The sequence below is a fragment of the Salvia miltiorrhiza genome, chromosome 8 (assembly GCF_028751815.1).
Source record: "Salvia miltiorrhiza cultivar Shanhuang (shh) chromosome 8, IMPLAD_Smil_shh, whole genome shotgun sequence".
NCBI classification, from domain to species: domain Eukaryota; kingdom Viridiplantae; phylum Streptophyta; class Magnoliopsida; order Lamiales; family Lamiaceae; genus Salvia; species Salvia miltiorrhiza.
The window spans coordinates 52,047,290-52,074,547 of NC_080394.1; the positions used below are offsets into that span (position 1 = coordinate 52,047,290).

Consider the following 27,258-nt stretch of genomic DNA (forward strand, 5'->3'; position numbering starts at 1 on the left):
GAGAAGTGATGAGATGATTGTCTTCATAGGCAACGTGACTAGAGTCGCAGTTGTTGCAATTGAAGCCTTGTCTTTAAGTTCTAAAGACATAGTTTAGTTTTTTAGAGTTCCTTATCATGTTCCAAAATTTTGAATAGATGGATCTTATGTCATTTTTGATAGTGGTGTTTCTATCATAAGAAATGACAAAGTTGTCTATTCTGGTATTTTGAACATCTCTCTTCATACTATAACTTGTCTACAAAATACCTTTATATTGCATTTACATCATCGAACAAAAGAAAGAGAAAAGTTAAGGCTAATCTCTCATGAGGATCTTACACATATATTGATACCCTAGAAATAGGTCACATCTATCTTAATAGGATCCAAAGGCTCGTGTCTAAATAAGTACATTGGATTCAATCCAGGTTGTACTATTTCGAACCTGCGAATCCTGTATAGAGGAAAAGATGGAGACCAGGTCATTCATGACAAAGGGGATAAAGGGCCAATAATGTGTTAGGAATGATCTTTTATGATTCATTGTCAGTGTTTGGGATTCCAAACCAGTTTACTACACCGTGTAATCCCTATATAAGATGGTGTGGTGGAGAGAAGAAATAGGTCACTCTTGGAAAAATATGTTCAATGATGAGTTATGCATCTTTGCAATTAGTCCTAAAGAATCAGAAGGTGGTTATTAGCAATGACACATGATTCTTAGAAGTGGGCTATGGGAATAATCACTAATCCAAGTCAGATAGTGTGCTTCAAGAAATTGAAGACATTAGACAGGCGATTCCATCACCCAAGCCAAGTGTGCAAGAGTTTTGTACCACAAGACACTGCACGCACTGTTGACACACATGTGCCACCACAGATCCATTGTAGTGGGAGGGTTGTGGGACAACCCGATCGATTTATATTCTTGGGAGAATCTTTGGATTCAGTCTCTGGTAGTGAATATAAGAGAATCGACCCAGATATCTACTTGGAATTAGTGGAAGACGAGAATGTAGATTCCTGGCACGCCTCAATGGAGCAATCCATTAAGAATATGGTTGTATACTAAGAGAATCTTGCTACCAGAATGCCGTAAAGCCATAGGTTGCAAGTGAGTATACAAGAGAATGATAAGCCCGAATGAGCAAGGTCGTAGCTTTTAAAGCTAGACTGGTGGCGAAAGGTTATGCCCAGTGTGAGGGTATAGGTTATGATGATATTTTCGCCAGTACCATGCTCAGAACATTCGGATCATTTTACCCATAGCAGTTCACTTAAACCATCGAGGTCTGACAAATGGATGTCATATATATTTCCTTGAAAGAGGGAAGGACATCCATGTGCAACAACCTGAAGGTTACGTGAGGGAGGGAGAGAAGCATCTCGTGTCAATCGCTCTCGTGTCATCGGTGATGTGGTTTATCTTGCATTTTATGTAGATAATATCCTCCTAATTGGCGACAATATGGAGCTATTGTCAGGACATAAAGTAATGGTTATCCGAACAGTTTCAGATGAAAGACTAAGGAGGTATAGTATACATCTTTGTGATCAAGGTTATAAGGGATCACTAGAAAAAGATGTTGGGCTTATCTCGAGTGTCTTACACTGATACTGAGAATACTCGTTTTAGTATGAATACCGCCAAGAAAGGATTGCTACCTTTTAGATATGGCGTTCCTTGATTTAAAGACTATGTCTTAAGATGCCTATTGAGGTTGAGGAAATGAAGGCAGTTTTCTACATTTCCGCAGTAGATAGCTTCATGTATGGATTGCTATATACGAGATCTTATATTTGCTATACAGTTAGCATGATTGTAAGATATCAGTATAGTTCTAGTTAAGACTGAACTGTGGTAAAATTATATTCTCAAGTCCTTGACTAGAGAATAAGGGTAGTTTACCAGTTAAACAGTTTAGTTCCCTTTTTGAATTATACGGTTTCGGATTTCCAGGCTGACCGGAACAAAGAATAATTACCTCGAGCTATGTGTTTTCCTTGGGAGGTAAAACCTTTTGGTTTGACCACTACCTCCAGGGTCTAAGAGTGATTCCTAGTTTGCGTGAGAGCATCACCTTCGTGGTACCTCAAGTGCAGTTGCAAACTCTAAGGAATCCTAGAACCACAAGGGGTCAAACACATGGAGAGTAAGTACCAAGTTATACGATTATTCGTAAATCGAGGTTATGTGCTCAAAGAATAAATTCTCACATATTGGAGAAACCTACTGATCTTACACAAAAGGCTTATCGCAAATGGTCATTGGAAGATGGGAATGCGATTGATGCCAGATTGATGCCACCCACTTAGGAAACTTTAAGTATAAGTGGGAGAAGTGTTAGGTGATTGGTAAATAGACGCATTGTATACTAAAAGTTTGCTTTAGTATAAGTGGGAGATTGTTGGATTTGTATACTGAAAGCAAGAACGTTTTATGCTTGTATACAATGTTTCCTAAGTTCACTATCTAATCTCCTATCTGATTGTGTTCATGATTGCATATGCATGTTCTTTATCTCTATATAAGTAGATTATATGGTGTGTTGTAGATCACAGAAGACCATATAATTGGAATAACCTTAAGAGATATAATATGATCACAGCCGAAATAACTCTAGGACAAGTTATTGGTTTAGGCTGCAGTATAGATAGAAGTAGTTTGTCTTGGCTACTTGTCTATACTGGTACGTCATTACGTATTGATAGGACCAACAGTGAGATGTATTCTTCTATCTGACATAAGTGAAGAATCAAGATCTCGGTGACTCATAAGATCTTAATACTAATAAGTATTCAGATATATATGTTAATTCGTATATCACTTTGACTTACTATGGGTGAAAGTTATATACTAACTCGAGTACTCTGTATCTTGGGTGATAGCGGTTAATATATGATATTTGATTATCTGTATTAGTACCCGTATCCGGTATAGGATAATGACATCCCCTTAAGGAGCTCAATAAGGTTTATTGCGCTAAACCCTGCAGGTTGATTAAGTTCAGGCGCAATAATAAAGTTTGAGTGGTACTGCTTAAGGATTTATAAAGAGATTAATTAATTTAAGCTGTCAGAGCTCTAATTAATTAATGGATGTCGGATATTTTAAATACGGAGATTTAATAAGTCTAAATACAAGCCCCCGACTCATCACCGGCAATAAAGGGGTAAGTCAGTATCGGTTCTCTAGTGGAATGAACTGATATTTATAAATTAATTATGGTCTGGGCTGACCATAGATAAATTAATTTATTTGAGGCCCATCTTTATTCCTTGTATTTGGTCCCTGGACTGGCCCAATGTCTCCTAGCCCTAGAAGGAGAGAAAAACGCTCCTACACTAATTCTGTGCCCACACGTATTTAATTTTAATTAAATACAGCTGTCAGCTCTCAGGAAAATACACTGATAAAAATTAGGGTTTTGAGAGAGCTGTGGGGCGCAGGAAAACGTGTGGAGCATTCTCTCTTGGGACTTTCATAGATCGTTGTCCATCCAACGGTGAAAGCTGAGCGGGATACAGTCGAGAAGATCAGAGCTGGAGTCAGATTTTCGCAGGAAACTAAGTTCTGGCAGTCTCCGTAAAACGGCCATAACTTCCTCCACAGAACTCCGATTCAGACGAATCAGGCGGCCACGGAAAGCTCTCTCGAAGACGAAGAAGTCGTATTTCTGGGAGCAATACGATTTGAGGACGTTTGAGGCTTCAAACGAAGGCGTGAAGTTGGCTGACCTGTTCAGCAACAGATTGACGAATTCTTAGGAATTCTTCAGGTATTCTCTAATTCCAACGTGCAGTTGTTAAATTCATAGGAGCATGTTAGGATTAATCGTTGTATGATAAATTAATAATATTCCAAGAAACGATCATCGGGCAATCGGAGCATTAATTCAGTTTAATATTCCTTCAGCTGACACGTGTATAAACACGCGGATCCAACGCGGGTCAAACGGGTCGACCCGTTCCGCCTTTTTTGTAAATTAACAAATTGACAGGGGTAGCATTGCCATTTTACAATATTACTGAGGCGGTCGCGATAGTAATAATTTGATTTCTAACAGTAAATAATTTATTACTACATCGCGATTGCATCCGTAAATCAACACTCTTCATCTTCTTCACTTCGTCTTCTGCATTCTTCCGATTTCTTCTACTTTAAGCGACGATTTCGTACAAGAACACTGATAATGGCGAGAAGAATAAAAAAACCAGCAAGAAAGAAACATTCTAAGAAAGATGATGGTCAGTTCATAGTGTTTGCATTTGCTTTCGTCTATCTAGGGTTTTGCATTTGCTTACAAATAATTATGCAACTTCTGGATTTCACAAATTTTAAACTTATTTCATACTTCAAACAAGAGAAACTATATTTTAAATAGATATAGAAAACCCTAACTTTACTATTTATGGAATCGAAAAAAAGAGCACTAAATTTATATTTTTTTTATGTGATCTATGACTTTCATGAATTGTTTATGCATATTATAGAGATGTGGTCCTCACTTTTCATTAAAATGTATACTTTATTTGTCCCTACTCAAATAATTACAACTTTCAAAACATGAATAGATCCAAAAATAGAAGTTGGTGGGGCTATAAATGATTTGAATATATTCTGTATACTATGTTCTGTACAGTGAATATGTTCTGCATACTCTTTGTGCATATTGATATGTTAGTTAATGCATTTTGATTTGTTTTTTTATGCATATGTCCATTTCAGTAAATATGAATAGATCCAAAAATAGAAGTTGGTGGGGCTATAAATGATTTGAATATGTTCTGTATACTATGTTTTGTACAGTGAATATGTTCAGCATACTCTTTGTGCATATTGTTATGTTAGTTAATGCATTTTGATTTGTTTCCATTTCTGTAAATGCATAATCATTTATACATTTCCACTAATTGCACTATGCACTTCGGTATCATATATTATGCATTTTTCTGTTATCTTAATTGCAAAATAACTATTACAGAGACATCAAATGATGATTTTGTCGAAGAGACCCCAACAGGAAGCGGATCTAAATCAAAACAAATAGTAGAATACAAAGGAAAGGGCAAACAGAAGGCGACCGCAACGCCCAAAAAACAAAAACAAAAGCAAAAGCAGAAGGAAGGGAGAAAATCAAAAAGGCTGATAATCAAAAAAAGTCCAGAACCCGAAAGCTCAAAAGAGGTTGTAGTGCATGTTGAACAAATACAAACGAAAAAAGAGAAGAGTCGAGGGCAAAGACTAACAAGTAGGACAACAACCTACTTGTTAGTTGATGCTATAGAGAGAATGAATCCAACACAAAAAGCACAAATAATAGAGCTTGGTTTTGGAAACATATTGAAGATAAAAGTTAAGGAATTCCCTTCAACTTTGGCATACTGGGTTGTGGAGAGTTTCGACTACAGAGATTGTGCTTTACAGCTTGCAAAAGGGAAGTTTCTGCTAATTGAAGAAGAAGATGTGTACAGAGTCTTTGGTTTCCCGAAAGGGAAGAAATAGATCGCGAAGAGGACAAACAATGAGGGACAGGACTTGCTGGAAGAGTGGTTTGACTTTTTTCCAAACAGAAACAAAATAAGCCCCGCACAGATTGCTACTGAAATGTTAGCACTGGAGGAAGGAAGAGTTTAGTTCAAACGCCATTTCCTTATTCTAGTTGTTGCATCTCTGATAGAGAACACAAATGTTGGATATATCACAGCTCCAACAAATGCACCATTTCGATGATGTTGAAGATGCTCGAAATCTTGACTGGGGAGATTTTCTGATTAAATCTCTCATTTCAAAAAGAAAAGCATGGGAAGAGAAAAAGAAAAACTTATGTGGGCCTACATTATTCCTGATGGTAAGAATGAGTTTTTAAAATATTATAATTTCTGAACATAAGTTTCTATAACATTAATATATACTTTAATCTTTCAAAAAAATGCAGGCATTCTATGTGGATAGAATAAAAACTTATGCTGCAAAGTCATATTCAAGGAACTACCCAGCAATCTCAAATTGGGATTATCAGAAACTGAGGCAACGCGAAGATGATGAATTCGGTGCTGGAGGTTTTGGGTATGGAATTGTGTGCTTCCCAATTGAAGTTCCATAGAATGAAGATTTCAATTCATTCGAAACAGAAGAACAAACCAGTGGAATTCAGGAAGCAGTCACTGAAATCATCAAAGATGCCAGCGAGATTGCAACAAAACTTGTTGCATTTGTGCAAAAACTAAAGTCAGTACCTGCTCAGGCATTTGATGATGACACTTTCATGCAAACAATGGAATACGCACACAAATTGATTGGATATGACATCAGCCAAAAGCCAAGGGATACTGAACCAAGCTGTTCTGAGATGAGAGAATCTCAATTGGATGATATATTCTGGGGCCAGAATGATGTATGCAAGGCAATAGATGATATTATTAAGGCTGTTCAAATGAGAGAGGAATACATACATGAATTGGACAATGCTCCTACATTCAGCCTTGGACTTTCTCAAATGTTCGCTGAAACACAGAAACACTCACCAGAACATGCTGCTGCAAAAGAAGACAATCTAGATGATGACAACAATATCAATCTGGATGATGACAATTTCATCTTTTCAACTCCAAACAGAGATGAAAATGTTCTGGTAATGCATTTATATATAAAATAATCATTATTATTCAACATCAACTAAAACATTGTATGTACAGATGTATAATATAAACATAATTTATATTTATTGCATAGAATTATCAAATAATATGAATTTCTTAACTCATAAGTATGCGTAAACAGCCTGAAGAGGAGCAAGAGCCGGAAATCGTAGTAATTACAATTCAAGAGGTAAATGTAATAAATTATAAAGATATAATGCTTATTATAGTCTTATAATATGCATTTCTAAATACATTAATATGCATAAACAGACTGAAGTGCAGCAAGAAAAGGAAAAAGATGATGGACAAGAAGATGAACAACAAAAAGGACAGGAAGAACAAGAAAAAGATGAACATGGAGGAGAAGCATTTGAGAACCAGCAAGAACCACAAAAAGAAGCATTTGACAAGGACGAGGAAGAACCACAAAAAGGTGAACAGAAAGAACAGACAGAGACAGGATAAGAGAAAGAACAGGAAGGCCAGGTAGAAAAAATACTTGAAAAATTCAAAAAACAGGTAGAAGAAATTAAATAATTAATATATAATGCATACCTTAGATCACTACAATGCATGTTTTCATACATATACATGCATATGAACAGGGGAATGACGATAAACAACTTGGAGACAACGTGATAGATGAAATGGAACAGCACACTGCACAAAATCAATTCAAAAACGAAATGGAAAAGGTACAAATAATATATAATTCAGTTTTAAGGTAAATAATGATTCAAAAATTTACATATATATATGTATACAGGTTGTTCAAGAAGCTGAGAAAAAACACAGCAAGAAAAAGACAGAACAGGCCAAACAGTTTGATGAAACTGTTTGGAAAAAATTGGAAGATCAAGCAGCAGAAGCGAGAAAGAAATTGGAACAAGAGGCACTTGCAGAAAGACAAAAACAGAGGCAACTGCAGATGGAAATGAAAGCAAGACTGGACAACCTCAAAGCAGTGAAGTCAGAAAAAATAACAAAGGAAAAAGGCAAAAGAAAGCAGGAAGAAGAAGATGTAATGATTCATATTAATAAAACTTTTATTAGACAACAATTATAACATAAAATATTACCATATTTTTAGAAATTGGATGACACTCCTACAAAGAGGAGAACTACCAGAAGCAATACTGAACCTGCGGAAGAAGTGCCTGTCAAGAGGGAGACAAAAAAGACAGCAATGCTAGTATCGCCTTTCGCAAGACGAGCACTAAGCGCTTCAGAAAGCATGACAGCACAAGAGAACCAGCTAGCCTACTTTGCTCTGCACAGTAACGAAGACACCATGTATATTTATTCTCTAAGTTTCTTTTATTGTCTGTATATTTATTTTACAAAACACATCAACAATTTAACATAAACATAAATGCATAACAGGAATGAAATCCTATTCAAGAACAAGGAAACGCAGCTCCCCAGACAAGAGATAATGTCGATGAAACATGGTGAATACATAAACATATCAGTAATTGATATCTGGAGCAGGATTCTGAATGAAAACGAATCAGTCCGTTCAAAGGATTCACCAGTCAGATTCTTTGCTACAACAGATCCTTCTGTAAGTATAATAAAATTATCTTATATTTAATATTATTCATTTATACATGATAGCTAACAATTATTTCATAACAAAATTATACTATACAGCTCATCACAATCAGCATGCCAAATACCAACTGGTCCAATGAAAAAATGCAAGAGGTTTTTCAAGAAAAGTTTCAGTATGAACTAGATAACAGCAAAAACATTCAGCTCAAGGAAATAGACATGGTATGTAATAAATATATTTAGAACTTACACATATAAAACTTTAACACATTCTAACTCACATACTTTAATTGTTTTTGCAGTTCTTCTTCCCTATTTATAGAATGAACACTATTTCCTAATATGCATCGACATAAGGGTGGGAACAGTGTTCATATTGGACAACAAAAATCAGACTGCAGTTGAGTGTAACTTTGAAAAATACAATGAAATGTGCATCAAGTTGGTAAGTTCCTAAAAACATTTATATATAGTGTCAATTTCATAGTATGTAATTATATAAATAATAGTTAACTAAATGTTAATAAATCTTAAACCAGGTGGAATTCATGAAGAATTTCTTGGAAACAAGAAAAATGGCAGCAAAGGCAAAGAAGCTAGACAACCCCACATTCACAGTTCCAAGGATAACATGGGCCGAGAAACAAAATAGCACCGACTGTGGCATATACGTCATGAGACACATGGAAACATTTAAGGGGGACGTAAACAGTTGGAGGCACGGACTGACCAACAAAGCAAAGAAGCAAATGATGAGAATGAGGATGAAGTATTGCGCATACATACTCGGATGTGAATGCAACGAGCAAAAAGCACACAACCTGAAAGAAGCAAATATCTTATACAGAATATCATGTGCTGATGGGCCATTGAATCTGCCCAAAATACTTCTTCCTTAGCTCATCAATTCTTGGCTTGATCACTGGATGTGAATAGGGGTTTAAGCTGTGACTTTAAACATGCACTACTAGAAAAACGCTCATAGATGACGCTTAAAAAGCGTCATCTATGCGCATCCACAAGTGTCAAGAATAGACATGTCATCTATGCTTCTCGATAAGATGACGCTTAAGAAGCATCATCTATATACTCATACATGACGCTTTTATAGTATAGATGACACTTAAGAAGCGTCATCTATGAGCGTGTAAATGACAAAAGTGTTATATATATGATAAATATATGACACTTCATGTTTTGATAGATGACGCTTTATCACTGTCATCTATAACTACTATACATGACGCTTTTTAACCGTCATGTATCCATACAATAGATGACAAGTAATAAGCGTCATCTAAGTTGTAAATAGATGACGTTTTTTATGTTTTAGATGATAGTTTTTCACCGTCATCTATTATTTTCGAATTTCATTTTTTTTTAATTCCCTATTTTAAATTTTAAATCCAATAAATTGTATAATATAACATTTCAACACATAATTTAAATTCTCAAAAACACATCCATACATTAATCATCCAACATTAAGAATTTTACATCCATATTATAATAAAATATACTACAGGTTTGGGTCAGTGTTTGAATCCACCCTAAGCTAATACAAACTAAAAAAGTAAAGTAATTTGAAGTAGCAACCGTTGGAACCTCATATACAAAACCGACGAATCTCTTCATGAACCAATATTGCCTTTCACAAGTCAATCTACAAAGCAAAGTAGTTTGAAGAGTTATATGCATTATTTGGACATTATAATAGTTAGATATAAACTTTATGAATTTGACAAACCTCATTGATCACACAAGAGACCCAATCCTCACGAACCTCGTCAATCTCACGTTGTGAATACTCAAAAAAGAAAATAAATATGTAACTTACTTAAGGGACAATCATCTCCTGGGAGTTTATAATCAGGGCAACAGCCATAAAAAATCATCCAACAAATTCCACAGATTTCATCTTGGGCATCCCATGTCCAAGATGCAACAACATGGCACCAGAAAATTTACCAAGGAAAATATGTTAGCTAATGTGATAGATTGAAAATATGTTAAGAGCAGATACATATCTATTGAATAGTATAACTTTTGGATATCGAAATCGGAACAAAACATTGAACCAATAGACCATAAAACTAATCTAAAATATAAAATAAATAGACCATAAAATAAAGAGATTCATGAAACTAATTATAATCACTCATAATTATAATTAGTGTTCACATACCGTAAAACATGTGCAATCACTTTCAGGAAATGTTTGTAAGAACAAAATTTCAAAGACCAAAACAAGAATCATCAATATAAAGAAATTCAATAACAGAAATGCATGAACTTTTACCAGCAAGACTAGTCGAGACTGCAACATCTGCAATTGATAAGCTATAGCGAGCGAGAAACGTATTCAGCAGTAGATACTCATCACCAAAGCTGCATGATTCCTCAAACTCAGATCTAGAAGCAAAGATTGATGCATAATCAAGCCATTCATCGATCTACAAGACCCAAAAATACAATTAAAATTACTTGATGATCAAATGACGAACTTACAATTTGATTGATGAATTCATGGGACTTGGGAGCAACCTATGAAAAGGGGAATATTTTCCATGTATGACTTATACAGAGTCTGAGATATCTGGAAGAAATAAATGAATGTGTCACTGAAAATGTTCATTTTATTCCTTGAGTATAATTACACAAACGAAGAAGTTATCTTTATAACTAGATAAAAGTTGTTCGGCATTGAAGATATGTCACACCCCAATTCTTGAAAGAATAAATATAATTGAGGTATAAATAATTCATAGAAATAAACAAGGGAAATACTTTGTAAAAACCCGAAATAGGATAGAAAGTCGGGCTATGCCCCTTTGGATCACAAGTTTTGTTTCATGCTTCTGACAACTGACATTCATTAGCATAAATTTAGTAGTGAAGAGTCTAAGCTCGGTCAAATATATCATTTGAAATTTAACATGAAGATCTTAAGTTGGGAAAAACAAAAGACTGATATGAGTAATTGCTACAGCGGAAGTCTAACATAGGAATTTATCTCTAGCCTCAGCTCCGTCCCGTCAGCACCGACCAGCCAACCTGAAAACATTTGAAAGTATTTTTGGGCTAAGTACTAATGTACTTAGTGGGCATGCATTTTCTGAAACATCTCATATTTTAATAAAGACAGTTTATCCAATCATACTGGACATGACTTAGAAGGTTTTAAATTGAAATAACTTCTAAGCATGTTAAAACATTTTCTTTCATTTGTGCGCACATGTCACACTCCCTTTCTGTTACTCGCTGTGATCCCGGACCTCTAGCCACCGACGGATCTCTGTCTCCCGCTTACTTGAACTGAGGGCGTAACCCAGACAAGTTTACTTTGACCTCGGGACGCTACCCAGGCAGGCCTGATATTTCTCATGCTCCGGAACACATCCAGCCGAGCACCCTTATAACGCCTCTGGTTAGAGCCCGATGGAGATCAACCCACCGAGTCAACTAACAAGTGTACACAATTCTCAAACAACGTATTAGGTCATAAGAGAACCTCAATTGATTAACTGCGCGAGCCTTAAACAGAGCAGAGTGCACATAAACATTTTATTGGATAAACAGTTTTCATTACATTAAATAAACAATTTGCATTTCATTGAAACATTTAGAGCTTAATAACTCAATCATACTTTGTACATTTGGAAAGTAATGCCCACCTGGATAGGCAAAGCCTGAAGATCATACACATAAAAACCTGTCTTGGGAAAACAGCGCTAATCCCCCTGGTCACAAAGCCTACAAGAAATTCTATTCTTAATAGGTATCGTGAAGCTAATCTTAAGTCATGGTGTAGTGCTTAATATTCTATGATTCACTTAGCCGGGTTTTCAAAATTTAATGAATAAATAATGAAAATAATTCTCTTGAGTTAAGAACACCAACAATATCCTTACTCATCTTTCTTTAATAATTGGAATTATAAATAAAACCAATTAAATCATAAATACTTTTTATTTCAAAATATAATGCAATTTCATGTCATGCTTAGCATATAATAAGTAATAATTTAAAATATGCATATAATAATAATATGATATTATTATGCAAATTAAAATAATTAATCAAACTTAATAAGTCGAATTAATTAAAATAGTGCAGTCCAATTAAATGGAGAAGCTGCACAGCCCAATGAATAAATTAAGGCCCAAGGCATTAAATAAAAACATTGGCCCAACTGAAATATAAACAAAACTCGGCCCAATTAAAGAGCCCAACTGAAATTAAAAAAAATGCAAAAATCGGCCCAACCCAAAGAAAAGCAAAGCCCAACCTTTAATATTTTCGACCCATATGCTCAAGCCCAATTCGAAATTTCAAACCCATCCCCAAAGCCCAACCCTCACCCTAGCCCAACACCCCCAAGCCCTAGCCCAACATTCCACCTCTTTTTCTCCCCCCCCCATCTGCCGCACACCTCACGCACACACACCTTCACTCTCATTTCTTCTTCTCCCCAAATCACACGCACATGCCCATACATCATTCTCTCACTCTCCTGCAACTCGTCTCTCTCTCAAAACCTCGTCGCCACAGCTCCTCCTCCTGCGACGAACGCCGCCGGCCGGCCTCCATCTCCCTTCTCTCTTCTCACCAAGATCTACTCGTCAGTCTCTCTCTTTCTCTCAGAATTTCACCGCCGCCGGAGCTCGCCGGGGTAAGCGTCGATAGGCTCCAGCTCCCTCTTTCTTCCCCCTCTTTCGGCGACTGCAACGACAGCCACCGCCCCAACCCCTGTTCTCTCTCCTCCTTGGCGACGACGTAGACGCCGCCGCCTCCCTCGGCCTCCCTCTGTGCAACATCCGGCGACAGCAGCCATGGCTGCCGCCGTCGACTCTCCCCTGACTCACAGACGCTCACATACACAAACCATGACTCCCTCCCCTCTCAGTTTTTCGCCCTTGGCCGGACAGCAGCGGCACCGCCGCCGTGCCCTGCTTCCCTCCACTCTCTCATCCGCCTCAGTCAGCTTCTCCCTCAACTCGCCAGCCGACCGACAGTGGCGCCGAGCCACCGCCTTCGACCAGAGCCCAGACTCGACAGACAAGGAAACAAAATCAAAGCTCAAACTTTTCTTTCTTCTTTTCAACAAAAATGTTTCATGAATATAGAAATACATATTTGTATGCTCATGTATGTAAATGTCATTTTGTTTCAAAAACTTGATACACGAAACTGAATTTGCTATATGGGAAATCAGTAGCGTGTGATTCAATTGAATGGCTGGAAATCTTAACATGATATCAATGGGTTGCTCAATCAAAAAGGGAAATAAAGCGACGAGTTAAAGTTTGAACCTTTAGAATTTCACTTCAATTTCTGAAATGGTTGGCTGCTGAGTTTGCTTGGTTGCTCTGCTCTTGAACTTTGTTTGGGGTGATGGAACGAAGAGAGTGTGTGAGATGAAGTGGAAAGCATGATTGAAATTCCTAGTGATGAATGAGGTGTAATGCATGAGATGAAGTGGAAAGCATGATTGAAATTCCTAGTGATGAATGAGGTGTAATGCAGGTATGGGAGGTGGGTAAGTGGGTAGGTGGCTGATGGATATCATAGGGAGGTGGGTAATTGAGGTTGTTGATTTGACAAATAAAATTTTATCTGATAAAATTGTCGAAACTGTAATAATTCTTTAGGATTTGCTAATTAAAAGCTCGTGAAAATGCTTGAATGCTAAATTAAATAAATATGCAATGCATATAAATTCAATAACTAATTTTACAAATGTTTTTGTAAATCATTTTTGTTGGAATTAAAAATAAATTCTTTTTCTTTATATCCGGCGTGAATCATCTTAAATCTAAGTTTAAAAAAAAAAATATTCTGAACTTAGCTCGAGGAAACGGGATATTACATCCCTCACTCCTTAAAAAAAATTTCGTCCCCGAAATTACATATCTTGATAATCTAGCTGGGGATACTAATCTTTCATTTCATTAATCTCTTTTGTGGCCTTTTCCATCATGTGATGGTTCCACTTCATGATGAGAACAAAATTATTGTCTCATAAAACTTGAACCTTGCGATCAAGTATCTAGACTGGTTTCTCTTCATAACTTTAGTCCTGGCTAGGACTACTTTATCTGGCTTAATCAAATGCTTTGGATTAAACACATACTTTCTTAACTGAGAGACATGAAACACATTGTGCACGTCTCCAATACTGGGTGGCAATGCCAACCTATAGGCTACAGGGCCTATCTTATCTATGATCTCAAAAAGTCCTATATAACGGGGTCGTAACTTGCCCTTCGTTCTGAAACGTATAACTCCCTTTTAGGAAGAAACTTTGAGGAAAACTCGATCCCCAACATTGAATTCTAACTCCGATCGGCGTTTATCGGCGTAAGACTTTTGTCTATCTCGAGCTTCTTTGATTCTTTGCTTGATGTGGTCGACCTTCTCAACCATCTGTTGGACCAGTTCAGGACCTAACAACTTTCTTTCACCCACTTCATCTTAGTAAAATGGTGAACTACATTTTCGGCTATACAAGGCCTCATCTGGGTTATTCCAAATGTTGCTTGATAACTATTGTTATAAGCAAATTCTACGAGAGATAACAAATCCCCCCAACTTCCACTTTTGTCTGCGACAATCGTTCGTAACATAACTTCTAGAATCTGAATCGTTCTTTCTGACTGCCCGTCAGTCTGAGGGTGGTACGCTATGCTGAAGTTCAGCTGAGTGCCATGGCTTCTTGTAAACTTTTCCAGAAACGCCATGTGAATCTGGTGTCACAATTTGTTGTGATAGATACAGGTACACCGTGAAGGCGTACTATCTCTTTGACATATAACTTTGCAAGTTTCTCCAATCCAAATGTCATTTGAATTAGTAGAAAGTGCGCTGACTTTGATAATCGGTCTACTATGACGCTATATCTCTTTTCATTCTTGTTCACCAGAAAATTTTCTTTAAATTCTGGTGCATCTTTGTACTGCCTGGATGTGCAGTGTATGGAGTATCATGAGCCTTCCTCATAATCTCATTCTTTAATTCTTCTTTGTGTGGCACACACAATCTTTCACCAACCATAAGTGCGTTATCGTTTGCTTCAGTGAATCCTTTCGTTTCATTCGTTCTTGCCGCGAGACGCATCTTCTCCAAGAACCAATCTTCTCTTTGTGCTTTGCACAATTCTTTCTCTCAAATCAGGTTTAGTTGTCAGTGCAGCTACATAACCCGATACTGAATCTGGGGAACAAACAATCTCTAAACTGAGTGAAGCGAAGTCACGAATAAGCTCCTTCTGTTGGATAATGAAATACCCTAGCTTAGCCTTCGTCTTTCGACTCAGGGCGTCAGCTACTACATTTGCTTTTCCTGGATGGTAACTGATGGTGCAATTGTAATCCTTTACTAATTCGAGCCATCTTCGTTGTCTCATGTTCAAATCCTTTTGCTCGAAGAAGTACTTTAAACTCTTATGATCTGTAAAGATCTCACACTTAACTCCATAGAGGTAGTGTCTCCAAATCTTCAGCGCGTGCACACGGCTGTTAGTTCTAAATCATGAGTTGGGTAATTCAGCTCATGGGGCTTCAATTGACGAGACGTATATGCTATCACTTTCTGATTTTGCATCAACACGCAACCCAATCCTAGTTTCGAGGCATCAGTGTACACCTCAAATTCTTCATTCTCCCCTGGTATTGCTAACACTGGTGCAGTAGTCAGTCTAGTCTTTAGCTACTTAAAACTTTGTTTACAAGCTTCGGACCAAACATACTTAGTCCCTTTTCTTAAAAACCGAGTCATTGGCCTAGCCAATCTCAAGAATCTTTCTATGAACCTTATGTTGTAACCTGCTAGACCGAGAAAACTTCTGATCTTATTGACATTTGATGGTGCCTTCTATTCCTTGACTGTTTCGACCTTGGCGGGGTCTACTTTGATTCCTTCAGTCGACACTATGTGACCGAGAAACATAACTTCCTTTAACCAAAATTCATACTTGTTGAATTTGGTAAACCATTTCTCATTGCGCAGGGTATTGAGTACGATGCGTAAGTGCTCTTCATGTTGTTCTTCGGTCTTAGAGTATACGAGGATGTCGTCGATAAACACTAAGACAAAACTATCGAGATACTGATGGAAAACTCTATTCATCGGGTCCATGAAAACTGCTGGGGCATTCGTTAAATCGAAGGGCATCACTGTGAATTCGTAAAGTCCATAACGTGTTCGAAACGCTGTCTTTGGAATGTCTTCTTTTTTCATCCTGAGTTGGTGGTAATCAGATCTTAGGTCAATCTTGGAAAACACACCGGCTCCTCTCAACTGATTTAACAGGTCGTCTATCCTCGGAAGAGGATATCTATTCTTATGAGCTTGCTTCAACTTTTTATAATCAATACACATCCTTAGTGTATCATCTTTTCTTTGACATCTTTAATTAGTGCTCCCCATAGTGACATACTATGTTGCATGAAACTATGTCTGGTGAAAATTTGGTAATTCATTGGGAAAAATATCTTTGTACTCTCAAATCTGTTGAACTTCCTTAATTGTTTCCTTCGTCCTAAGTCACCTTCTCAGATTGACTAGGGAATTCTAACGTCAAACTTTTCTCATCGTCTTCGTAACTTTCACTTCGAGGATTAATGGCACTTCTTCTGCCATGTAAACTCATTTTCTCATTTCCAAATGGTTATTTAATGGGGTTTTCTAAGTTTCCATTGTGGTGGCGTTCCAACTTTATTCTTGCTGTAGCTTCTGGCACTTTAGCCAAAGCATTCACTCTCTTAGCTTGAGCCTACTAGCCTTGGGGTTGGGTTATACCTTAAGTGTAGTTATAGTGCTTTCCTTCTATTTAAGGGTTTCTTTTATTTCTTTCATTCCATTTCTTTTTTCTTTACCTCCATCTTGAGGTGGTGTACATATCTTGTTTGTGCGTGAACTTTTTACTTCTCCATTTGTTGTAGTGACTCGGTGGTGAGAGTCTCGTTCATTACTTGTTCCTTCGTAATGTCTCCCTGGTTCACTAGGGGAATTGAATATCTCATGACGCGATTCATTTACGAACTCCTTTACGCATTTCTTATTATTGTCCACCATGTGGACCACATATTGACAGCTGGTTGAAAACTAATGATAAACTGAGTAAATTCTAATAGCTACTATACTTATCGTGATAAAAGGATATTCTATTGTGACAACTATATAGTGCGAGTCTATATATTGTGATGATGCTCTACCTCGAGATCAAAAATCTTAATTGACAATCACCGAGATCTTAGTCATGTGGGCTGGCCAGACCCAACAAAACGAATCACTCAGTCAAATGGGAGTTTCGCCCCCAATCATGTCAACTTCTAATTCATGTAAGGCTCTGGTCAAACTTCTAACTTAAAACACTTACTAATAAGTACTTCATCATAAGTTACTGATACTATGAAAGTCCATTCTATGTCGTTCTAGCCAAGCTATCACGACTAACATCATAATCATAATCAACATAAGTTCTTATGTGAAAAACTTAATCTCACCGCTATTGAAATAGCTCAAGTGAATCCTTAGTCTTAAGGCAGTGCCTCTATGTTGTAACATCTCTATGTTAAACATTTCTATCTTACCAGTCTTTACTTAAATCGATTAAGCGGTGCTATCACGATTAACATTCTCAAAGCATTCTTGGGTGGTACTCAAACAGTTTGTAAGAGGATCCACCATTCTAATCGTATAGGCAGCTAGCCTAAAACGTCAACATAAAGCTTTCTCATTCGTTCATTCTCTTTGAAACTTGAAACATGTTGACATTAAATGCCACATGAAACTTTTCTATTGCCGGAAAGATTCAAAGAATCTAACTCGACCATACATCTGGTATTCGTGAAAGGCTCAATAGTCCTAAACACGACTTTAACTCATCTTATCGTTAAGGGCTCGGGTAGTCCCAAACACGATACTTACTTATCTTATCGTTAAGGGCTCGGGTTGTCCCAAACACGATACTTACTCATCTTATCGTTAAGGGCTCGGGTTGTCCCAAACACGATACTTACTTATCTTATCGTTAAGGGCTCGAGTTGTCCCAAACACGATACTGAGCTTGGTTATATGAGTCGGAGACCCAAGATAACAATATGAAAGCGATTAGCAATTCATAACTTATAACATATGGAAAGCGATAAGCAATTCACATAGCATCATTCATTGAAGCGCACACTTTTTCTTGGAAACATTCATAACATCTGAAATACATATATGTATATTTTTGAAACTATTATCGTACCTTTGTTGCGGCAGTGTGACGGCGAGCTGAGGGCTACTGACAATCTTAGAAGTCTAGAGATACTATTCTAGACTCGACATCAAAAGCTTATGGTTATCAGAAACATGAAAGAAAACTCATGCTCTGATACCATTCTGTCACACCCCAATTCTTGAAAGAATAAATATAATTGAGGTATAAATAATTCATAGAAATAAACAAGGGAAATACTTTGTAAAAACCCGAAATAGGATAGAAAGTCGGGCTATGCCCCTTTGGATCACAAGTTTTGTTTCATGCTTCTGACAACTGACATTCATTAGCATAAATTTAGTAGTGAAGAGTCTAAGCTCGGTCAAATATATCATTTGAAATTTAACATGAAGATCTTAAGTTGGGAAAAACAAAAGACTGATATTAATTGCTACAGCGGAAGTCTAACATAGGAATTTATCTCTAGCCTCAGCTCCGTCCCGTCAGCACCGGCCAGCCAACCTGAAAACATTTGAAAGTATTTTTGGGCTAAGTACTAATGTACTTAGTGGGCATGCATTTTCTGAAACATCTCATATTTTAATAAAGACAGTTTATCCAATCATACTGGACATGACTTAGAAGGTTTTAAATTGAAATAACTTCTAAGCATGTTAAAACATTTTCTTTCATTTGTGCGCACATGTCACACTCCCTTTCTGTTACTCGCTGTGATCCCGGACCTCTAGCCACCGACGGATCTCTGTCTCCCGCTTACTTGAACTGAGGGCGTAACCCAGACTAAGTTTACTTTGACCTCGGGACGCTACCCAGGCAGGCCTGATATTTCTCATGCTCCGGAACACATCCAGCCGAGCACCCTTATAACGCCTCTGGTTAGAGCCCGATGGAGATCAACCCACCGAGTCAACTAACAAGTGTACACAATTCTCAAACAACGTATTAGGTCATAAGAGAACCTCAATTGATTAACTGCGCGAGCCTTAAACAGAGCAGAGTGCACATAAACATTTTATTGGATAAACAGTTTTCATTACATTAAATAAACAATTTGCATTTCATTGAAACATTTAGAGCTTAATAACTCAATCATACTTTGTACATTTGGAAAGTAATGCCCACCTGGATAGGCAAAGCCTGAAGATCATACACATAAAAACCTGTCTTGGGAAAACAGCGCTAATCCCCCTGGTCACAAAGCCTACAAGAAATTTTATTCTTAATAGGTATCGTGAAGCTAATCTTAAGTCATGGTGTAGTGCTTAATATTCTATGATTCACTTAGCCGGGTTTTCAAAATTTAATGAATAAATAATGAAAATAATTCTCTTGAGTTAAGAACACCAACAATATCCTTACTCATCTTTCTTTAATAATTGGAATTATAAATAAAACCAATTAAATCATAAATACTTTTTATTTCAAAATATAATGCAATTTCATGTCATGCTTAGCATATAATAAGTAATAATTTAAAATATGCATATAATAATAATAATATGATATTATTATGCAAATTAAAATAATTAATCAAACTTAATAAGTCGAATTAATTAAAATAGTGCAGTCCAATTAAATGGAGAAGCTGCACAGCCCAATGAATAAATTAAGGCCCAAGGCATTAAATAAAAACATTGGCCCAACTGAAATATAAACAAAACTCGGCCCAATTAAAGAGCCCAACTGAAATTAAAAAAAATGCAAAAATCGGCCCAACCCAAAGAAAAGCAAAGCCCAACCTTTAATATTTTCGACCCATATGCTCAAGCCCAATTCGAAATTTCAAACCCATCCCCAAAGCCCAACCCTCACCCTAGCCCAACACCCCCAAGCCCTAGCCCAACATTCCACCTCTTTTTCTCCCCCCCCATCTGCCGCACACCTCACGCACACACACCTTCACTCTCATTTCTTCTTCTCCCCAAATCACACGCACATGCCCATACATCATTCTCTCACTCTCCTGCAACTCGTCTCTCTCTCAAAACCTCGTCGCCACAGCTCCTCCTCCTGCGACGAACGCCGCCGGCCGGCCTCCATCTCCCTTCTCTCTTCTCACCAAGATCTACTCGTCAGTCTCTCTCTTTCTCTCAGAATTTCACCGCCGCCGGAGCTCGCCGGGGCAAGCGTCGATAGGCTCCAGCTCCCTCTTTCTTCCCCCTCTTTCGGCGACTGCAACGACAGCCACCGCCCCAACCCCTGTTCTCTCTCCTCCTTGGCGACGACGTAGACGCCGCCGCCTCCCTCGGCCTCCCTCTGTGCAACATCCGGCGACAGCAGCCATGGCTGCCGCCGTCGACTCTCCCCTGACTCACAGACGCTCACACACACAAACCATGACTCCCTCCCCTCTCAGTTTTTCGCCCTTGGCCGGACAGCAGCGGCACCGCCGCCGTGCCCTGCTTCCCTCCACTCTCTCATCCGCCTCAGTCAGCTTCTCCCTCAACTCGCCAACCGACAATGGCGCCGAGCCACCGCCTTCGACCAGAGCCCAGACTCGACAGACAAGGAAACAAAATCAAAGCTCAAACTTTTCTTTCTTCTTTTCAACAAAAATGTTTCATGAATATAGAAATACATATTTGTATGCTCATGTATGTAAATGTCATTTTGTTTCAAAAACTTGATACACGAAACTGAATTTGCTATATGGGAAATCAGTAGCGTGTGATTCAATTGAATGGCTGGAAATCTTAACATGATATCAATGGGTTGGTCAATCAAAAAGGGAAATAAAGCGACGAGTTATAGTTTGAACCTTTAGAATTTCACTTCAATTTCTGAAATGGTTGGCTGCTGAGTTTGCTTGGTTGCTCTGCTCTTGAACTTTGTTTGGGGTGATGGAACGAAGAGAGTGTGTGAGATGAAGTGGAAAGCATGATTGAAATTCCTAGTGATGAATGAGGTGTAATGCATGAGATGAAGTGGAAAGCATGATTGAAATTCCTAGTGATGAATGAGGTGTAATGCAGGTATGGGAGGTGGGTAAGTGGGTAGGTGGCTGATGGATATCATAGGGAGGTGGGTAATTGAGGTTGTTGATTTGACAAATAAAATTTTATCTGATAAAATTGTCGAAACTGTAATAATTCTTTAGGATTTGCTAATTAAAAGCTCGTGAAAATGCTTGAATGCTAAATTAAATAAATATGCAATGCATATAAATTCAATAACTAATTTTACAAATGTTTTTGTAAATCATTTTTGTTGGAATTAAAAATAAATTCTTTTTCTTTATATCCGGCGTGAATCATCTTAAATCTAAGTTTAAAAAAAAAATATTCTGAACTTAGCTCGAGGAAACGGGATATTACAAGATATGACTAAGATAAACAATGAACTGATATATCTCAAGTTCTCAGAGAACTTTAAACAATAAGAAAAAACAGCTAAAGAGGGAAGGAACAAATTTATTTAATCAAAAACTTCTATGCATATAGAGTTTCCAGATTCTTACTATGGCACGAATAGACATTGGGTTATCTTGTAGCCTACGTGTATATATCCATAGCTTGTTTGTATATCTCCATAGCCTGTATAAGAGAGACAAACAGGATAAATGGAACATTCATATAGATAGTATGCATATCATGTGAGAAAGACACAATATAGTAATGACAGAGAAACATGTTTTAGGAAAAGCTAGCCTCAACTAATATTTTCTCCACTATTGCTGAATAGAACAATTTGTCATGCACAATTGAACTCGCCAACTTTATGAAAGAACCAAATATTGTGATAGAGCATTTCTGATCCAGAGAAGATACCTCACCTCTTCTTTTTTTCCACAAGCCTATTGAGATGTACATATTATCCAAATAAGCAGGCAATGACATGCAAAAAGTATGTATTATACCAGCTTCAGGAGTATCAATACTTGGATTGATTAGATCGTTCCTAGTCCCCTGCCACCATCTCCAAAGCAAACGCTAGGTCCACCAACACTATCAATTCCAGTAAAATTTGCCAAAAATACCTCTTCAACTAAGATACTGCACAAAATTAATTAAACTGAAATCGAGTCTAGATCCAAATTTTCACTGAGAACAATAATCACAACTAATATAAAATTTAAAAATACATGTGAAGCAAATCTGTCAAAATCTATCTACAAACCCCACTATCATGACTTTAGACCATAGTTAACCCACTATTATTTTGAACTGCAGACAAACAGAGTTCTACAAGCAGGTATCAAGAACTGAGCAGATTAAATCAGAAAATTCAAATTCAATAAATAAAAAGAAGATAGAAACAAATCTCTAACTAAATGCACAAATTGACAGAACTAAAAACAATTAACTGTCCACACAAAAAATGAAAAGACACTAAGTTTGCCATCAAAAGATAAGCATGTAGCAATTTATATAGTCTGATTAGAGCTGTAAATCATCAACCAAAAAAAAAAATACAAATATAGCACACACAATTTAGCCGTGACACCAATAGGAAATTGAGGATTGCTACTTGGAAACTGAGATTGCTAAATTTAAATGATACCAATAGTTTCATTTCGATGATGACAACTTCCGAAGGCGGAGATGGACAGAATCGCGCCGTCAGAGGTAGCAGAACGAGGGAAGCTCCGGCCGTGAATGCTGCTCCAGAAGCGCAATCAAAAGGCGAAGATGGAAGCAGGCGGTGGTCAAAATCGCGCCATCGAAGGCGGCGGAATGAGGGCGAATACGGCCGCTGTTGCTGCTCCAGAAGTGTTGTAGGAAGGCGGAGATGGAGGTGGACCGAGATGGAGGTGCGGCGGTGGTCACAATGGATGAGAATGCGACAATCCTCGTTCAATTTTCAAACTAGGGCGGACGAAATGTTGGTTGAGGAGTGAGGACGAAGGGCGCGAGAAATTTTGGCGGACGAAAATTTTGACGGACGAAGTGGTAAATCGCAACTAGGGCAAGAGCAGTACTTTAAAATAAAGTTAGAATGGCATACTAAACAAAATAATCTGATGGTGCGCTTGGTAGATTTTTTAAAATACACTAGCAGGTCAATTATTCAATTCTCCTTAGAAGCATAATTTTTTTAAAAATACACTAGAAGATACTCCCTCCGTCCACTAATTCATGACCTAAGTAAGAAAAAGTATATTTTTATTAGTTGAGTGGAGAAAGGGACCCACAATTAATGTATTGTTTATTAGTTGAGTGGAGAAAAAGTGTATTGTTTTGGGACCCACCAATTAAATATAAATAAAAACTTACTAAAAATGGATATGCATTGAGTTGGTGGACGTCCCAAAAAGGAAAGAAGGCCTTGAATTAGTGGACGGAGGGAGTATAAAATACACATATTTTATTGTTTTAATTTTACAAAAATATTTCAGCATAATTTTTTAATAAAAATTGACTATCAAATTTAAATAGTATTAGATTATTAGAAACCCAACTTAAAAAAAATTAGAACAATCTAACACAATTTTAAAAATAAATAAATTAGAACAATTTTTTTTTCAAAAATAACTATATCAAATTTTAAATAGTAACATCAATAATAATTAATTAATGGTGTTGTAGGTAAAGAATTTAAATGCTAAAAAATAAAATATAAAAATAAAATAAAAAAAGACTAAAATAAATTTTTGAAGAACACTATAATACATGACGCTTTTCATAAAGCATCATCTATATTAATTCAAAAACAAGCACATAGATGACGCTTTTTATAAAGCATCACCTATGTTATAAATACATGACACTTATATATGACGCTTCTTGTATAAGAGTCATCTATTTCAATCTTGACACTTCATAGATGACGCTTTTTTTTCAAAGCGACATCTAAACCAAAACGACGCACATAGATGACACTTTTTAGAAAAAAGCGTCATCTATCTAGTGTCATCTATGTGCATTTTTCTAGTAGTGATGATTCTGAATGTCTATGGCAAACAACTTACAATCTTTTTTTTTTCTTTCCTTTTTTGATGTGTCGATGAAAAACAGTGATGTTTCCAGGTTATTTTGATGTCCTAGATTATGATATTTTGATGAAATTTTATTATGTCTCCAGGCTATCATATATTTTTTTAATTTGTACAGTATCTCCAATTTACATGCATAATTTCGTACACTAATGTGCAAATATTACTACATGAAAATGCATAAAACTTTAACTACAAATAATTATTTTTGTAAATACATTTTTTTAAAAAAAAAACCCTATACACTAAACAATAATCTCTAAACATAATTAAACACTAAACCCTAAACACTAAAAACCAACTAAACCCTAAAAACTAAACCCTAAACACTAAACACTAAAAACTTAAAACTAAACCCTAAAAACTAAACCCTAACACTAAACCCTAAAAACTAAACCCTAAAAACTAAAAACTAAACCCTAAAAACTAAAAACTAAACCCTAAAAACTAAACACTAAACTAAACACTAAAAACTAAAAACTAAAAAATAAAAAATAAACCCTAAACACTAAACCCTAAAAACTAAAAACTAAACCCTAAACACTAAAAACTAAACCCTAAAAACTAAACCCTAAACACTAAAAACTAAATCCTAAAAACTAAACCCTAAACACTAAACCCTAAACACTAAAAACTAAAAACTAAAAACTAAACCCTAAAAACTAAACACTAAACCCTAAACACTAAACCCTAAAAACTAAACTCTAAAAACTAAACACTAAACTAAACACTAAAAACTAAAAACTAAAAACTAAAAACTAAACACTAAAATAAAATATTAAAAAACAATGCATATTCAAAAACAAAAAATGCATATACTGTTAACTAACAATGCATATATTGCATAATCAAAAACAAGAAATGCATATACTGCATAATCAAAAACAAAAAATGCAGATACTGTTAACTAACAATGCATAAATATATATACGAAAATACATAATAGTTTTGTGTAACTTATACTGTTAACTAACAATGCATATTCAAACACAAAAAATGCATCCACTGTTAACTAACAATGCATAATTAAAAACAAGAAATGCATATACTGCATAATCAAAAACAAGAAATGCATATACTGCATAATCAAAAACAAAAAATACAGATACTGTTAACTAACAATGCATAAATATATATACGAAAATACATAATAGTTTTGTGTAACTTATACTGTTAACTAACAATAAAATACATAACAGATAAAACAATAATGTATAATATAGAACAATAATACGCAAAACGTAGAACAATGAAATATTTCAATTATTTATGTAAATCTTAATCAAGAATACTATACAAAAAATGTAATATAAAATATAAAAAACCTATTTAACAGCACGTTCCTGATCACAATTACGAGCATCATGGTTCACCATCTCTTTGCAATTGCCACATCTTCGTTTCGGTTTATTCTTATCCCTTAAAGCCTTCTCAATCCTCGACTTCAAACGACTTCCACTACCTTTTGTCTTCACAATATCAGGTGGGTGAACATCAACTACTTCAGGAGGTGCACCACCATAAAACTCATTAAAAAGATCACCATTTGAACTGCTAGAACTATTCACAGACAAAGAATCATGCACACCTTTCAAAGTTTGAAATAACTTCTCCATCTTTACAGAATCACCTTGAACCAAACCTATACAACTATAAGCTAAAGAATATAACTGAGAGAGAGTATCTGTCCCACCAGAATGTGTACTTCCACCAACGCAAATTCCTTTTGTCCAACGCTTTAATATATATTGATCAGGAATCCTCTGAATCTTAACATTCTTCAACACACAAAATACATGCGAACAAAGCCAACCACACCTCACAAAGTGCTTGCAATCACAATTGCAACTATAGTAAGCCAAATTATAAGTGACACTAAATTTACCACTTTCACCATCTTCAACTACATAAACATTCTCGCCGACACCAGTCCTAATCTCCAATATGCAGCAACTGAAACTAGCTGAAACAATCTGCTTTTGAACCTCAACAAACATCCCACTAGTATAAACAGTTTCTGTATGCCTTTCAATTGCCAGATCTGTCACCAACTTTGGGAAACAAGAAACATCAACACTATTGAGATGATCACACTGATTTCTTTGAGCTTCAATAGCACGCTCAAAATGAATAAAGAATTCAATCAGATTTGCACCCCTATTGAAATACCTACGGAAAAAACTATTCTGACTCTCAGACATAGACGTTGTCTTAAATAACCCACTCATATGACAATCTCTAAAAAATGAAGGAATCCAATAACTACGCTGAGCAAACATAGAATCAAACCATTTATCACCAACCAAACCATACTTCTCCATTAAATCATTCCATCTTCGTTCAAAACTCAAAGGCTCAGTAAACTCAGACCATGCAAGACGATTAAAATCCTTTTTAAACTGTAAATCGGTCTTAAGTCGATGTGGAACCTTATCCATAACTTTAACCATGATATGCCACATGCAAAATCGATGACGCGTATCATATAAAATACGTTCAACAGATTTTTTTTAAGCTGGATCTTGATCTGTAATAATCATCCTTGGTCTTCTCCTCATGCATTCAACAAACTTCTCAAGAACCCATGAATATGATTCCTCATCCTCATGAGAAATTAGACCAGCACCAAAGGTCACACAACTTCCATGATTATCTTTACCAGTGAATGGCACAAATATAAGATTATATCTGTAGCAACAAAATAAAAGAAAAACATACTTAAAACATAACTCATAATGCTATATAACAAGATGCACAACATATATCATAAGTATGCATACCTGTTAGTTGAGTATGTCGCATCAAATGATACAGATTCACCAAAAGCATCATATTTCTGAATTGATAAAGGATCAGCCCAAAACAGCCTTGTAAGTTTATCAGAACTATCAACTGCATATTCAAACTGAAAATCGCTACA

General features: G+C 36.4%; 1 protein-coding gene and 3 long non-coding RNA genes across 4 annotated transcripts; all 4 read right to left on the reverse strand.

The window, feature by feature from the left end:
* Positions 1-10,699: 10,699 nt before the first annotated feature.
* LOC130998990 (uncharacterized) lies at positions 10,700-22,735 on the reverse strand. Its single transcript, XR_009093365.1, has 3 exons — positions 22,263-22,735; positions 21,864-21,939; positions 10,700-10,777 (listed from the first exon to the last, which is right to left on the reverse strand). It is a non-coding gene; the product is annotated as an uncharacterized LOC130998990 (long non-coding RNA).
* Positions 11,025-13,649, reverse strand: LOC130998989 (uncharacterized). The gene is made up of 2 exons (XR_009093364.1): positions 13,494-13,649; positions 11,025-11,934 (listed from the first exon to the last, which is right to left on the reverse strand). It is a non-coding gene; the product is annotated as an uncharacterized LOC130998989 (long non-coding RNA).
* Positions 18,591-21,320, reverse strand: LOC130998988 (uncharacterized). Its single transcript, XR_009093363.1, has 3 exons — positions 21,165-21,320; positions 19,529-19,607; positions 18,591-18,907 (listed from the first exon to the last, which is right to left on the reverse strand). It is a non-coding gene; the product is annotated as an uncharacterized LOC130998988 (long non-coding RNA).
* A 2,928-nt stretch (positions 22,736-25,663) lies between the features above and the next one.
* Positions 25,664-26,788, reverse strand: LOC130998648 (protein FAR1-RELATED SEQUENCE 5-like). The gene has a single exon (XM_057924063.1). The coding sequence runs from the start codon at positions 26,786-26,788 to the stop codon at positions 25,664-25,666; it is 1,125 nt and encodes a 374-aa protein (XP_057780046.1).
* Positions 26,789-27,258: the final 470 nt, after the last annotated feature.